Source organism: Styela clava, chromosome 12, assembly GCF_964204865.1.
Source record: "Styela clava chromosome 12, kaStyClav1.hap1.2, whole genome shotgun sequence".
NCBI classification, from domain to species: Eukaryota; Metazoa; Chordata; class Ascidiacea; order Stolidobranchia; family Styelidae; genus Styela; species Styela clava.
The window spans coordinates 4,358,387-4,372,801 of NC_135261.1; the positions used below are offsets into that span (position 1 = coordinate 4,358,387).

A 14,415-nucleotide genomic window follows, 5' to 3' on the forward strand; every position below is an offset into this window, starting at 1 on the left:
GCAACTGTAAGCTAATCTTGCCTTTATTCGCCTCGGAAACGAAAATACGTATCCGGAAATATTGCATCAGTTTGACCTCTTCTGAAGCATGGATACGTCTGTTGTAATTCTCGAGTAAAAAAGTCTACTGGCGTAATTTACTGCCAGAATCGAAACTTCACTAAATTGCGAAATACAAGATGAAATGACATAAAAAGTAGTCGCAGAACAAAACGATATTTAAGTGACAAACGACTATGGACAATTATGCATTTATTCTAGCGTAGTGCTTCTAACTTTTGCGGTTTGCGCTATTGTGGGCAGCTCCCTTCGAACCCCATTCGACGGATAAAAATAGGAGCGCAACCAGAACTTCACAAGGGAAAGCTAATTTTGTGCAAGGTTATGGAAAATATAAATTGTGGTGTAACCTTAGATACTAATACGGGACCTCCTGAAGTATTTGCACCAAGACCTTACTTCAGGAGGTCCCTAATACGCATTGTGTGGTAAAAATGGTCATTGCTGTGTCACATTTGTGCTGGCAACATTCATCTTTTGTTGTTTAAAAATTGCATTTTGAGACTCGTAAGATGATATGATACCTCGAAAGTGTTTGTAGCTGAAGTCATTCGTTTCCCGAACTTGAAACGGCATCCTCAACTGCATGTTAAAGCGTTTTTTTCACGGATTTTTACCGAAATTGACATAGTATACACTCTGTCTACATTATGAACTAGCGCGATTTGATATGAGTTTTAATGATGTGTAATAAATTCAGTACGTAACAGTCATTGACATTTCCTGTAAAATATATATCTGCGCGAAGCTACACCCGTCTAAGCTATTTTACGAGTTGTTTAAACGTGTATAATTGTATATATTCGATGAACTATTGTAATTTATATTACACACGACAGCCAGTTTTCGAAATAGATGTAGTTCACATTCGACATCAGTATTTCCTAATTCGCAAGTACAGTAGCCTACCCACGCGAAAAAAAATGAGTGGCGGAGAGATACACGCAAAAGGCTATGATATTCGCGAATTTCTAAATACAATCTATAGTTAAAAAAAAAAACGTCAATTTCTACGTGTTTTATGTCAATTTAGCACTTATGATATCATGTGACCAGAGTAAGAGTTCTGTGATGACTTTACCAAACAATTTTTCTCGACTTTATGTTATTACATAACCTTTGTTATTTGTGGGGTATACGAAAAAAATGAATATGGAAAAAGGTATACCACGTAGAACAAGAGAGCTATGCTCAAATATATGAACACGTAGCGCCACCCAGTGGCAATAATTTTGATGACGTCATAGCGAAAAAAAAAGTAATAGCCTTCTGGAGAAAAATTTTATCTTTAACCACTGAAAATATCAAAGCAATTGGTCCAGTATTCGAAGAGAAAAGCGATTTTTTAAAAATGGAGACGGAGACAAATAACAATAACAACAAAATTTTGAAACGATCGTTATGGCCACTAAACGTGTCCAATAAACGTGTCCAAAAAAGTTGCCCTGCCCTGGGTCACCGCTGCTTGCGTGCATTGTAACTTGAATTTTCTGTCTGGCTTTCACCCCGCTTCAAACTGTTCAATTGTATTTGTGAATATATACAATATCAAAACATGTATTCGGAAACGGTGTATATGCAGTGTCTTTTTTATGATTTCAAACTAGGCAGCCTATCTTAGGAAAATACAAGCACCGTCTAGCGAGCAACCAACCATAATATATTTTCTACACGCTCCGCTTGTGATGTGACAAAAATAGAATCGTCTATGTTAACTTCAGTTTTGTATGAGACTACAAAGTTGAATTGATTTTTGGGGTTTCAATGTTTGATTTTGCTGTTTTGTTTTGTTCTTGAGGTATACAATATTCGGCGCTCCCGTAGTATGCGAACCAAGATGGCGGGCACCTGAACATAGTATGTGTACAAGGTTATGGTTAGGCCATAATATCATTCCAATTTTCCTTATTTTAGTTCCACGTCCGGTATGAGATTAGTTAGTTATTTGTTTTTCCGAAGCATGTACTTGATGGTGGAGGAGGCCGCAACCTACGAGCGGTTACGTGTACCACCCTACGGCGGCGAGGAGTCCAGCCATCCTCTTGCACATAACTATCCCAGCATGGGATTCGAACCCACGCAGAGTAATCAGGGGTGCGGTGGCGAGCGTATTCCTAACGCTTAGCACACCGCCGCGCAGAGGGGCCAACACGTCGATCGCATCGTCCCGAGTAGTCGATCGCGTCTGATTTTGAGTGAATTTAAAGAAATATCCCCCAAAATTGCATTGAACCAGTTTAATGCAGCCTGTTGTGTGTTTTAAGAATACAGTACTGTACATTCGTCAAATACGATATAGACTACGCTGAGCTAGTCCTATAAAGAAAATTTTTACGAAACAAATGTCAGTTATCAACAAATCAGTTATCTGCATATCCAGTACTCGTTGGTTTTTGTGTATAACCTTCTAACTTATGATTGTCGGAGAGAAAAAATTGAAATCTTGTGCGTTAAAAAAACTTTTATGTATTTAGTCTGAAACTAAATTAACATATATATATATTTAAAAAGATAAGAATAATCTATCCGTAATGGGTAACAACAAGTCAGTACCGGATCTCGTGATAGACGGTGATGTCATCAACGCTATGTGCAGCGATAATCCGGACGTGAAATGCATTTTGATTGAACCAGAAGATGTCATCGAAATTCAAATAAAGTCAACAGTGAAGGGAGACGATCTAAATAACGTCTGTAAAATAATCCGCATAACCCGAAACCTGCGGAGGCTCATCATGCCAAAAATTTTACCTATTGCGCAATCGCTCAACAAAGTTCTGGATGCTATTCTCGAACGCCGTTGGTACGCTACCCCGGTAAGTACGATTTTTTACGACGTCAAACGTAGTTATATGACTGTGTGAATTGGGGCGCTAGACGGGGTGGCAGTATTTTGAAAATGAAAATAAAAACAAAGCAAATAAAAACAGCCACCGATGTCTAACAATATCTTAAAGAATCTCTCCGCAGACTTGCTTTGCTGTACTGTTAAGTTATCCAAGCTATACAAAATGCGCATTTTCATCTCGGTTGATTCATTTGATGGAAGGATTATTGGTAGTAAGCCAGAAAACGTCCAGTTTTTCAGTAAATTGTTCAAGAATAGTAAAAAATTGTCTTGGTAAAGTTGTAAAAATTTATGTCTCGCCGCAAAATTGCAGTTAAAAAAATGTTGATAATTTCGTGTAGGACAATTTTATTTATTTATTTATCATGGTCTAAATCTGCCTTGTAGGCCCAGTATCGCGGATAGTAAACTTAAATGCCGATCCAAAAAAATGTATCTCTGCTGTCAGCCAATGTCTTCCTAGTTAAGATACCCGTAAACCTACTAGCATAATCCTTTATCCTAAAAATTCACGTTTTAGATTCGTTATATCGATTTGAGTGCCAGTATTGATGTAGATGCAGCAGCAGCCCGAAAATTACGTCGCATTCTGGAAAATCCTGGCGTCAGAAATCTCATTCTGAAAGACTGCGATATGAATGCTGGAGCTTTATCAGAAATATTTGAAGGATATCGTACAGGCGTAATTGGACGGGTAGGTCATACCAACGTCATGACGTTGGGTTGCATAATGTATCTTTCTTGTAGCTAAAATTTGTAATTCACTCAACTTAAAACTGTACTTGGATGTCATAATACATAAACTCAACATTTTGGCCTAGTTTCACGGCGATGCAGGGAGTATTTCAATGAAAATACAAAAAAAAAAAGATTTAAAACTAGCCCTTGTTTTAAAACAGACTGTTTTTTCGAATTGATAAAAAACAAAACCCTAGTAGTTTGATTTTAACATAATGCTTTTTTATACCTTGCTACAGGAATTGGACGTGAGCGGTTATGAATTATCTCCGAAAATGGTTCTTTACAATCAGGATGTTCTATTCTGCGGCCAAGTGAAATGGACAAGATGGAGTATGTATTCCCATTATGCCTTATATACTGGCAAATATTTTGTTGCCAATAACTGACGACTTTCAATGGGGGCCGTGGCTATTACTACAAGATACGCAGACTTTTAATTTAATGTTTATACAGATAAATTATATAACAATATAATATACTTTATGTTACACACCTTGCCATGAACCGGTTCTAGGGAAATTCGCCATAGCAAATCTCGCCGCAGGAAATTTCATCGCATAGTAAAACCGCCGCAAGAGCATTTTTCTGTAAAACATGTTTTTGAAGTACCTTATTATTTAAAAAAGATTCGTTATTTAAGAGCATACCCTAACCCTACGACGAGATTTCCTGCGGCAAATTTTCCGTATACGCCATGGACCCGCCTCGCCTATTGGCAAATTAACACTCCTGTGACGGTCCCGGCAATCACCATTTATATTGAATTTGTTTTTTGGCGATACATACGGCTCATAATTTCTCTTATCCCGATTGAATGAATATGAGGCAAGTGCCATTACTTGTTATACAAGTAAACACACGCGATCGAACAAAATGCATGGTATTTTTGCAACTCATTACGTCATTAAATTATTTTTCTTTTTTGCATTGAAGTGGGGAAAGGCACCGGCAGCGGCGAAGCTCTAGAACTCAACAACTTTCCTCCAGCCTACGAAAACTAAGACACCAATTGGTCATAAAAGAGAAAAAAAGTGTATATAAATAATAAACTGACTGAACCAGTGGTTCTTGAACTTTTTGAGCCGCACCCCCTTTGTCAATTCTTGCGCTCCACCTCTAAAATAACTAGCTAAAAATAAGCTAAAAATAACAGATAGTAGGGCAAAAGTATGTTTATTTAAAAAACACGTTTGAAATGCGTGGATGAAATGTAAATAATGACATAAATGAAAAATTTTAGAACCAAGCAAAATTCTAAAATAAGGTGGGCAGTTTTACGCCCCCTCAAAAATTGTCTTTGCGGGGTGCTCCCCACTCTTTGAGAACGACTGGCCTAAAATCTAAATATACTGAAACTGGGTCTGTGAGATGAATGTTTCCAAGAATCACAAAGAAGTGTCGAATGAGAACTTGGCCAATTAACATGAAGTCGTGTATTTTACCGTGGATTTTCCATAAACATATATGTACAACATATATGTACATACAATTGTCATGGGTTCAAATGTACGTGGGTTCAGATGTAATGGAACCACTAATTAGAGGTGCGGTGACGAGCGTATTCCAAACGCTTAGCGCGATACCACCGATCTTCCATAAAATTCAATAACAAATGTACCTAACCCATTGTCTCATCAACAATCGGTGAACTGACAGATTGTAACGAGATTGCAAACGCAGAGTGATATATAGTGCAGTATACGCTTCATACGGCTCCGCGCCATCATGTACGCCACAGGTAGAACCACTGTAACATTTACGGCGCTCCAGAAGTGTGTGCATCAAAATATGGAGGTAACTAATTTTGTTGGCCTATTTTACACCAAGTAGTATAAAGGGTCTGAAACCTATGAACAGGATGTATATTCACTTGGCTAACACGGTCCCCGAACTCGCAATAGAACTAAAATAAAGAAAATCGGAATAAAGTTATGGCCTAACCCTAACCTGGTACACACACTACGGGAGTACCACATTTTTGATATCCTACGTTGTTGTAGAGATTTTTTTCTTTAATAAATTATCATAAATTTTCATCGCTCATCAAATTGCATGATCAGATTATAATTTGACGTACATCTAAGCCATATATATATATATATATTGTAACCAGATAAAAATTTTATTCCCTTTCAGAAGGCTGACAGGCAATATAAAAAATATTAAGAAGACGAAAATGAATTCCACAACAAATAACTCGGGAACAGAACCCGAAGATTTGGTGCTGAAAAGCGGCAACTTGGCAATTTGGTCGCTGAAAATTTCAATTTCAGCCGGATATTTAATAGCTATGACCTACATTATGATAATGATGATTATTGAAATGTACGTGAACGGAGTTGGCATAGGCAGGAATAAAAGTATTGGCAAACGTATTGGCGGATTGATAAAAGTAACACGATTAACTTTGGCCATTATTTGCAACCTTAAATTTCTGACTGGTTCGCTATTGAGAGTCATAGTCGATGTTTACCATCCAGAATACTGTCATATCCTCTTTAGCTGGACCATTTTCTCAACTTTCCTTGCACTTTTTATCAGCTATTTGACTGTATGGCTGAGACATCGAGTAATCTATAACATTCCTGCGATCAAACATTTGACCAATTACATTACACGCATCGTGAGCATATTGGTGATATTCCTAGCTGCGACTATCCAAATCGGTGATGGCTCAATCGTTATTATTAGTTACCGAATCAAAGTTACACAACACGGATGCCTTGCGGTAGGATCAAAAATACCAATGCAAATTCCGTGGCTGATATTCGGCGTTTCGTCTGTTGTAATGCAATTCATGATGCTGGGATTGTTCATTTATCCATTGCAGCGTCATCAGAGAGACATCGGTGGTGACGGAGTCGATGATTTAACTCCGGTACTTAAAAGGGCATTGTACACAACTGTGGTATGCTGTGCAAGTGATACTGCTGCTTCTATTTTAGTTATCATTGTTGGAAATTCCATTGCAAGTATAAGTATGGAGACTACATTATTTATTAACTTATTGATGATTCTGGTTTGCTTTCCCGAGTGGAAAACAACACTCTTTCCCTGCATTACTATGACATCTGAAGTAAATTAAATGGCGACCAGAAGTGTGTGCACCAATATGGAAGTAACTAATTTTCACGAAGATGAAGTAGAAATGTTTATTAGCTGACTGCATTTTATTTTATTTGATGAGCGCTAGATGCTTCCAGTCACTACTTTCCGTTCTTTTCATATTGGCCTTTGCTACTGCCTTTTTGGATGCGTCCCTTGCAAATAAGCTTTGCCTACCCCTGCTCTAGTGGCTTATATCTATCTCTCTTTCCGAATTGTGTTTTTGAATTTATTTTTAGTGGTGCTCTATTTTCTCTGCCATATTATTTTTTCTTTTAATTGTGTTGTCCCTTTCGTTCAACGATTATTTTGTTTCATTGTGATATAACAATCAGTACTTGTGAGCGAATAGTTGTTTTGTGAGGACAATGTCAAGATCTTCTTGGATAGCAAGTAGCTAGATTAGCATCTGCATCTCAGAGGAATTGTTCGAATTTGTCTGGTCGTGGATTTGGCATTCATGATATTTGCCTGCCATGAAACTAGTTCCGGCGGCTGTTATTACAATCAAAAAATGCTTGAATGGGTCAATAAATATTTTTGTAGTAGTTTACAGCGACTGTTGGGCGCAGTATGCTAAGCGTTGGGATTACGCTCGCCACCGTGCCGTGGTCGGCCATATGATTAAGCCGTCTTATCGACTTTCCTCTCATAATAAGAATAAATCCGTGACAAAAGTCAGTGAGGCAACATTAGTTTCAGGCAGCGAGTTTCCAATGACAATAAAACGTAACTACAAAGTTTAAGTAAGATAATTTGACACGAAATTGCGATGTGGATCATTTTGCTGACCAAGGATTTGTTAGTCTTGTTGTTGGGCGACTGTCAAATTTTTCTTTTCTACGTTATGAAAGAAGGACCCAATCAATTTATGTTCGCTGTACTCACCGCTATCCTTGGTTTTACGAACTCGGTACTCACCCACAAGTTAATAATTATTTGACGCAAACAAACACAATGCAGAAAGTAACATTTGATCTACACGCTCCGCTTGTGATGTAACGAAATTTCGACATCATTTCATTTGGTTATCTAGACGGGAAAGCTATAAAGTTGGATTTACTTCTAGGATTAAATAGTCAGTCTTTCAGTTTGACTTATTAGTATATTATAGTATATATGTGACGAGTTGGTCAATAACATTTAAGCTGTTACATTGCAATGCAGTGTTTACTTTTTGCAGTTTGTTTCATCATCAGTATACAGTCTTTTATTTCGATAAACGTCAATACAGTATATACGACGAGTCAGATCAACAATACGGTAGCTTTCAGTTTACCGTGCGGAACTAAAATAACAAGAGTTATGCAGTCGTGGGGGCGAAGGCAGCCATTTATTTTATAGTATAATATTTGTGAATTTTCTGGTAGTCGGAGTCCAAATTTCTAATTCTTAGGCTTTAAATAATTTCATTGTGTGTAGGTTAAAATATTAAACAGGTGCATAAATACATTATATATCTTATTGAAATGGGTAGCAAAAATTCGGTGATAGACGGTGACGTCATCAGCGCAATGTGCAGCGATAACCCCGAGTTGAAATGCATTGTGGTTGAACCAAATGATGTCACAGAAATTCAGATAAGCAATGCAGTGAAGGAAAAAGATCTCGAAAACATCTGCAAAATAATCAAAACAGCAGGAAATCTGCAGAAGCTCACCATGCCAAAAATGTTACCCGTTGCGGAATACCTCAACCTCGTTCTGGATGCTATTCTCGCACGCTTCGGAAATCCAGTAAGTGTGGTGTTTAACATTGTTTCGTAGTTATTTGACGTTTATGATTTACCCTATATAGCTAACGCGCAAGCTAAGCGACAATATTTTGAACGTCACATTCATTCACATTTAATATTCGCATTTAGATTAGTTCCATCGATTTGAGCGGGAGTACCGACATAGATGCCGATGCAGCCCAAAAACTTCGTCGTGTTTTGAAAAATCCTGGCGTCAAACATCTCAATCTGGAAGACTGCAATATGAATGCCGAAGCTTTATCAAAATTATTTGAAGGATATCGCGAAGGCGGTATTGGACGGGTAGGTTGGCACTTGGCAGGGAAAACTGCTATCTATATTGTAATACCGAGAAAAAGTGAAGTATATATAGCGGATATGTATAAAGTATCATCCCCTCCCCCCCCCCCCTGAATTAAATTCAAATGGTATGACTTATTCATAGTAATACATGCACAACTGCAATATGTGACTATTTCCATATGCAGGGGCTTTTATTTTATATCAATCGCCCGGATAAAGTTTTTATTTTTTGGCGTTTGAAACATTGGTTGAACTATATCGTTGTCGCTAGGTGTTGTTTAGTTTTATCAACTCTTCCTACATGACTTGGACGTGAGAGGCAGCAAAATATCGCCGAAGGTGGTTTTATACAATCAGGATGTTCTATTCTGCGGCCAAGTGAAATGGACGAGATGGAGTAAGTATTATTATAATGCCTTATATACGGGCAAATATTTTGTTGCCCGTAACCAGGGCCTAGTATGTGCCCCAGCTTTCCATTTTGGTGGGGTATTTCGAAATTGAGATGGTGGTAAATATTCTACTATTAGCAATAAAACTATTTATGATTCCTAAAAAATATGTGTTATGTATTTGGTAGACGATCTACACCCGTGGTCGTCAAACTACGGCCCGCGGGACAGATCCGGCCCGCGAAACAATATAATCCGGCCCGCGACGCTTCACTGAATTATATTAACAAAACAACTGTATTGACGATTATATTGTTTACGTAACAGAATTTGTTTTGAGTTTTTACTTTCTAAAAATATGTGCGACCCGCTAATGACTTGCCACCTTCAATTTTGGCCCGCGAACGACAAAAGTTTGCCGACCCCTGATCTACTACACTGATAAATATGCCATAGTATATATATTTGAATACAATTATACTTAAGTTAGGAATGACAGTGTGGCATCACCCCTCAAAATTGAAATTTCAGGTGGGGGATTGGGTATTCGTACCCTATGGGTGAGTGTAAGGTAATCAATGCCAGAGCCGACGATCTGAGACCCATGGTTATGCCAGTTTTGAGAGATCTATTTTATAATGACGTCATACGGCTCCATTGAATTCATTGTGATGTCTTGGTGAACTTTCAGAAAATAATTAAATAGATAAATAGTGACAAATGCCAAATTTTAGCTACAGGCAAGATACGTACACTAATCAAACAACTAGACTGGACAAAAAAATTAAACGCTCTACTAAAATACCACATGCGCCAGAAAACTCGACGTCACAATACCAGTTTTTAGTCCCGAAGGGGATGGGGCATGTCCCAATTAAAAATAAATGAAACATTACGAAGAAATAAATCATTTTTGAAATGAACGGGTCTGCAAAACAAGGGAATCCGAAAATAGTATAAATCGTAGTAATTCAGTTTAATTTAATTTTGGAACATCCGTGGGCTTTTAAAATGGGTTTAATCCAATTTATTACCTAATATACTTGATTAATTGGCACACGTATCTTACCTGTAACCGAAATTTGTCATTCCATGGTGATATAAAAAATATATATTCATGACGTCATAATCTATTTTAGAAGTTGGTATTATTTATGACCCCGAATCAAAGTTTACAAAAGCTGGGGAGGGCCTCATGAGGGATAAGGCCCAGGGCCTATATGCGTCTCTATCAGGCTCGACATATTGCACAATTACCTGGTTAGCTATACTCAGACGTACCTGGCTAGAAAAAAAATAGCCAGTTTCTCCAAGTGAGGGAGGGGTATTATCGGTATAAAACTGTATAAACCTCCACGCAGCTTTTCATAGTTTAATTTAATATTTTTTTCTTCTTTGCATTGCAGTGGGGGAAAATTCCGGGAGCAGCGAAATTATAGAACTCGGTGAAAACTAAGACATTGATTGGCCGTAAAAGAGAAGAAAAGTGTATATAAAAAACTGACTAAAACAGTGGTTCTCAAACTTTTTTAAGTCGCGCCCCTTTTTTAAAATTTGGTTCGCAACCCACCTCAAAAATAATTATTTAACAATAAGCTACAAATAACAGATAGTAACGCAAAAGTACGTTTTATTCAAAATATACGTTGATGGAATGTAAATAATGAAATAAATAAAAAGTTTTAAAAACAGATAAAATTCTAAAATAAGTCGAGCAGCTTCACGCGCCTTCAAAAAATTGTCTACGAACATAAAATTATATTTGTGGGGCGCGCCCCACCGTTCGAATGTAAACCCACTGAAATTGGGTCTGTAAGATACTATCAAATTAATTTTAAATAAAATTCTCTGAATATTTCCAAGAATTTAAAAGTTTTTAATGAGAACTTGTTAACATAAAGTCGTGTATTTTACCGTGAATTTTCATATACATAACTTTTTCAGTATTATTTTACTAATAAAAAATATATATATATGCAAATATTACATCTTCTATTAGCTGTATATAAATAAACGCAATATACTATGGTATCAAAACGTTTGCAACCGAGTTGCAATTCAGGTCATAATACTCTACTGCTGAAACTGCTGTTTTTCATAGAGAGCGATACTCGAATATATGGACACGAAGTCCAAAACGACGTGGTGCGGGTATGCAATCTGTCACAGTAGACCAGTGGTTCCCAACCTTTCTACCCTGGCGGACCGGTAAAATTGAATAAAATGTACTCGCGTACCGGCAAAAAATTAAAATGAATGGAACATGATATAATAACATATATTTTCGTAATAAATGCATGGAAGGGCACTCACTATGTTTCTAGGTAAAAAGGCACACAGAAAACTTAACACGAAAAAAATACTATCAAATAATGTGCCAGCCAAAAATTGAAACCGGTGGAACATAAATAAAAAATAACGTAATATATTTGCGTTATAAAATGTAGTATTGGGCACTCATTATGCGCAAAAAAGACACACCAAAAACATCTAAAATAAAACAGATGTAGCTACCTGCCAAATCATGTACAAACACAATCAACTTTAGTGAGAATTTTGCTGCTGTTTCGTTTCTAATATAAGATTCAAACGAGGAATCAAAGAAGTTTCTGCTACACGTAGCTCTGAAGCGGTGTCCAGTCGATATCTTTGCTTCGTTTTGATTAAAACTAAGGATGAAAAAGCATCAGTAGCTGGTTGAAAATACGGACAACAGTTTGATTGCTCGATCACTTAGCGATGGGTATTCGTTATAAAGAGATACCCAGAATTGTGCCAATGTTTACTTTTTAAATCTGGACTTTAAAGTAGAATCACAACATAGTTCAAGCAAACTTTCTTTTTCATCGGGTTTAAGGTTACATGTGTTCACATCTTTGTAAAACGGATTGTTGGTCTAAAGATTTCCTTGTCGTGAATCCTCATTCTGCGGGAAATAATGATCAAAACTGTTCCCCAATTCTTTCAAGTGTTGACTAACAATAACTCCTTATTGTTAACATCAACACTTGACATATATATAACCATTTAAAGTTAGGAACATGACTATATTTTCTTCGAGCACATAACTATTCCACATAGCCAGCTTCTTCTTGAATGCATCAGTCTTATTTCTTAGCACAAATATATTAGTGCAAGCGTTTTGTAGGGATGTATTGAGTTCATTCAAGCGACCGAATATATCAGCCAGATAAGCAAGCTTGAACAACCATGTTTCATCCGTCATGAATTCTGCTAATGGGGAGCTAATTTCAATCAAAAAGAGTTCGGTTTCTCCTCGGAGATTAACCGCTTGAACCCGGCAAGCCGGTTTACCGGCTTGTTTGAGTACGCTCTGTGCCCCGGCAAGCCGGTTTACCGGCTTGTTTTTCGTGTCGGCGGGAATCAACTTTATGATCTCGTATCTCAAGAACCACAATGAGTATTTAAATAAATTTTATATTGCATGTAAGCTTGTTATTGGGACTAATTATATTGTGATGATCGGTGCTCTAATATACGATGTTTCAGTAAAATTGGCAATTTGAAAGTGCGTATGAAATTATTGTATGATAACAAATATTTAATATAAAGAATTTCGACTTCTTGCCTAAATAGCCACATATTCAATCGGCAATATATGTGGAGAATTTGAATAGCTTTTTATATACGTATCCAAAACGATTTTACGATGAGCCATTCAAATTTTATGACCAAATATATTAGATTATCTGTAGATTTAACAGCGACGCTGCGTCAAATTGATGTTCTCATTGGAGAGAGGCAACGTCTCGTCACGCACAACTTTACGCATATTACGCAAATGCAACTAAACGTGACGATATCCGCAATAACGTTACGTCGAGATGTTATTATTTAAATGTCCGAAGGAAGTAATTAATTAACCCGATGCTACGCATTCAAAATTCGCACTACAATTTGACTTTGACTGCCCGCTCAAGCCCCATTAAGTTGTGGTTACGTATACGCAATATGAACAAGATTGTGATTTTATTAGCGGATAACGGAACAATAAAGACCATGAAAAATGTATGTGCATAAAAGACTGCTTGCTAAAAATTTTAAATTGAATATTGCACTTCGTTGTGCCCGGAACAATGAAGAACATGAAAATATTAGGCAGACTAAATCCAATATTACACTTTGTTGTGCCAGTTATACCAATGGTTGTTGGTTTCGTTACCTATACATTGGTACTCATTACAGTATTTGTACTTATATACTGTCCCGCATCGTTTCAGCAACGCTTTGTCTTTAGCAGCTGGATTGGTTTTTTGGCAATAATGTAAATTTTGCTGCATACGACGCATCTATTATTAGAACTGGCGTTTTGCGGTGGGGTATCTAGTTCTGGCGACGCATATGATCTTGTTGGAATAAGAGTTGCTCTTTCTGCAGTATTAGTGCTCTCAGATATTATTCCATCCACTTGCTTCGCCTAACATTCGTAAAATCAGATATTTTGATCTGCAGAGCAGGTAAGTACTTATTTGGGTTGATATTTGAACAAATACTCATGGGCGAATAAAACATTTTCCACGTGAAATTTTATATGACGATATTAACTTCACTTCGCTATTACTGCACGCATTACTCGACGTCGGTACTTCAATCCATACAGGGTTAATATCATATCGAAACTCGGCGACCGATGTTCCGCTGAGAACGTCGTCGTGAAAGTTATCTTGCGCATTTTGCCACGCAATACTTTTCGAACGTACTTATCAACATCTTCATGACGGTAGTCACGTGATCGGCTTTTGCGTAGCTGCGTAATCAGTGCGTCATGGCCGCTTATCGATGTTGTTCACCCGACACAATGATACACAATTAAATATTTAAATATAAAATTGGTTATATGGCAGCCACAATAGTAATTCGAATATCAACAAAAAGCTTATAAAAAAACTCTTTATGAACATCAAATATTGGCAGTATATTTTGTACCAAACTAACAAAATTTCAAGCCAAAACTCACATACATGCAGAAAAATGACTGTTAGATTAGGGTCAATTTTATTAATTTTGACAAAATGTATTTCAAAATGGAAAATACATTCTGAATGCACGATAAAATTTCCTTTCGATTGAAATGTCTCACAACGTGCTACCTATAATTTGTAAAAAGTTACAAGCGTGCCAAATAGCCAGTATTTAGACTTATTTTATTGTTCTACCAATACGGCGCCGCGAACCTTCAGGGTGAGCGAGTAACTTCGCTCAGAGCCGTC

General features: G+C 37.1%; 2 protein-coding genes across 2 annotated transcripts; both read left to right on the top strand.

Moving 5' to 3' along the window:
- The first annotated feature begins 2,538 nt into the window (after nt 1-2,538).
- On the top strand, nt 2,539-5,013 carry LOC120330306 (uncharacterized). The gene is made up of 4 exons (XM_039397194.2): nt 2,539-2,876; nt 3,429-3,602; nt 3,886-3,979; nt 4,583-5,013. Exons 1-4 carry the CDS (start codon nt 2,592-2,594, stop codon nt 4,648-4,650), a joined length of 621 nt encoding a protein of 206 aa, XP_039253128.2. The 5' UTR covers nt 2,539-2,591; the 3' UTR covers nt 4,651-5,013.
- Nucleotides 5,014-8,180: 3,167 nt separating this feature from the next.
- Nucleotides 8,181-9,108, top strand: LOC120329812 (uncharacterized). The gene is made up of 3 exons (XM_039396596.2): nt 8,181-8,490; nt 8,619-8,792; nt 9,064-9,108. The coding sequence occupies exons 1-3, from the start codon at nt 8,224-8,226 to the stop codon at nt 9,106-9,108; spliced, it is 486 nt and encodes a 161-aa protein (XP_039252530.2). The 5' UTR covers nt 8,181-8,223.
- Nucleotides 9,109-14,415: the final 5,307 nt, after the last annotated feature.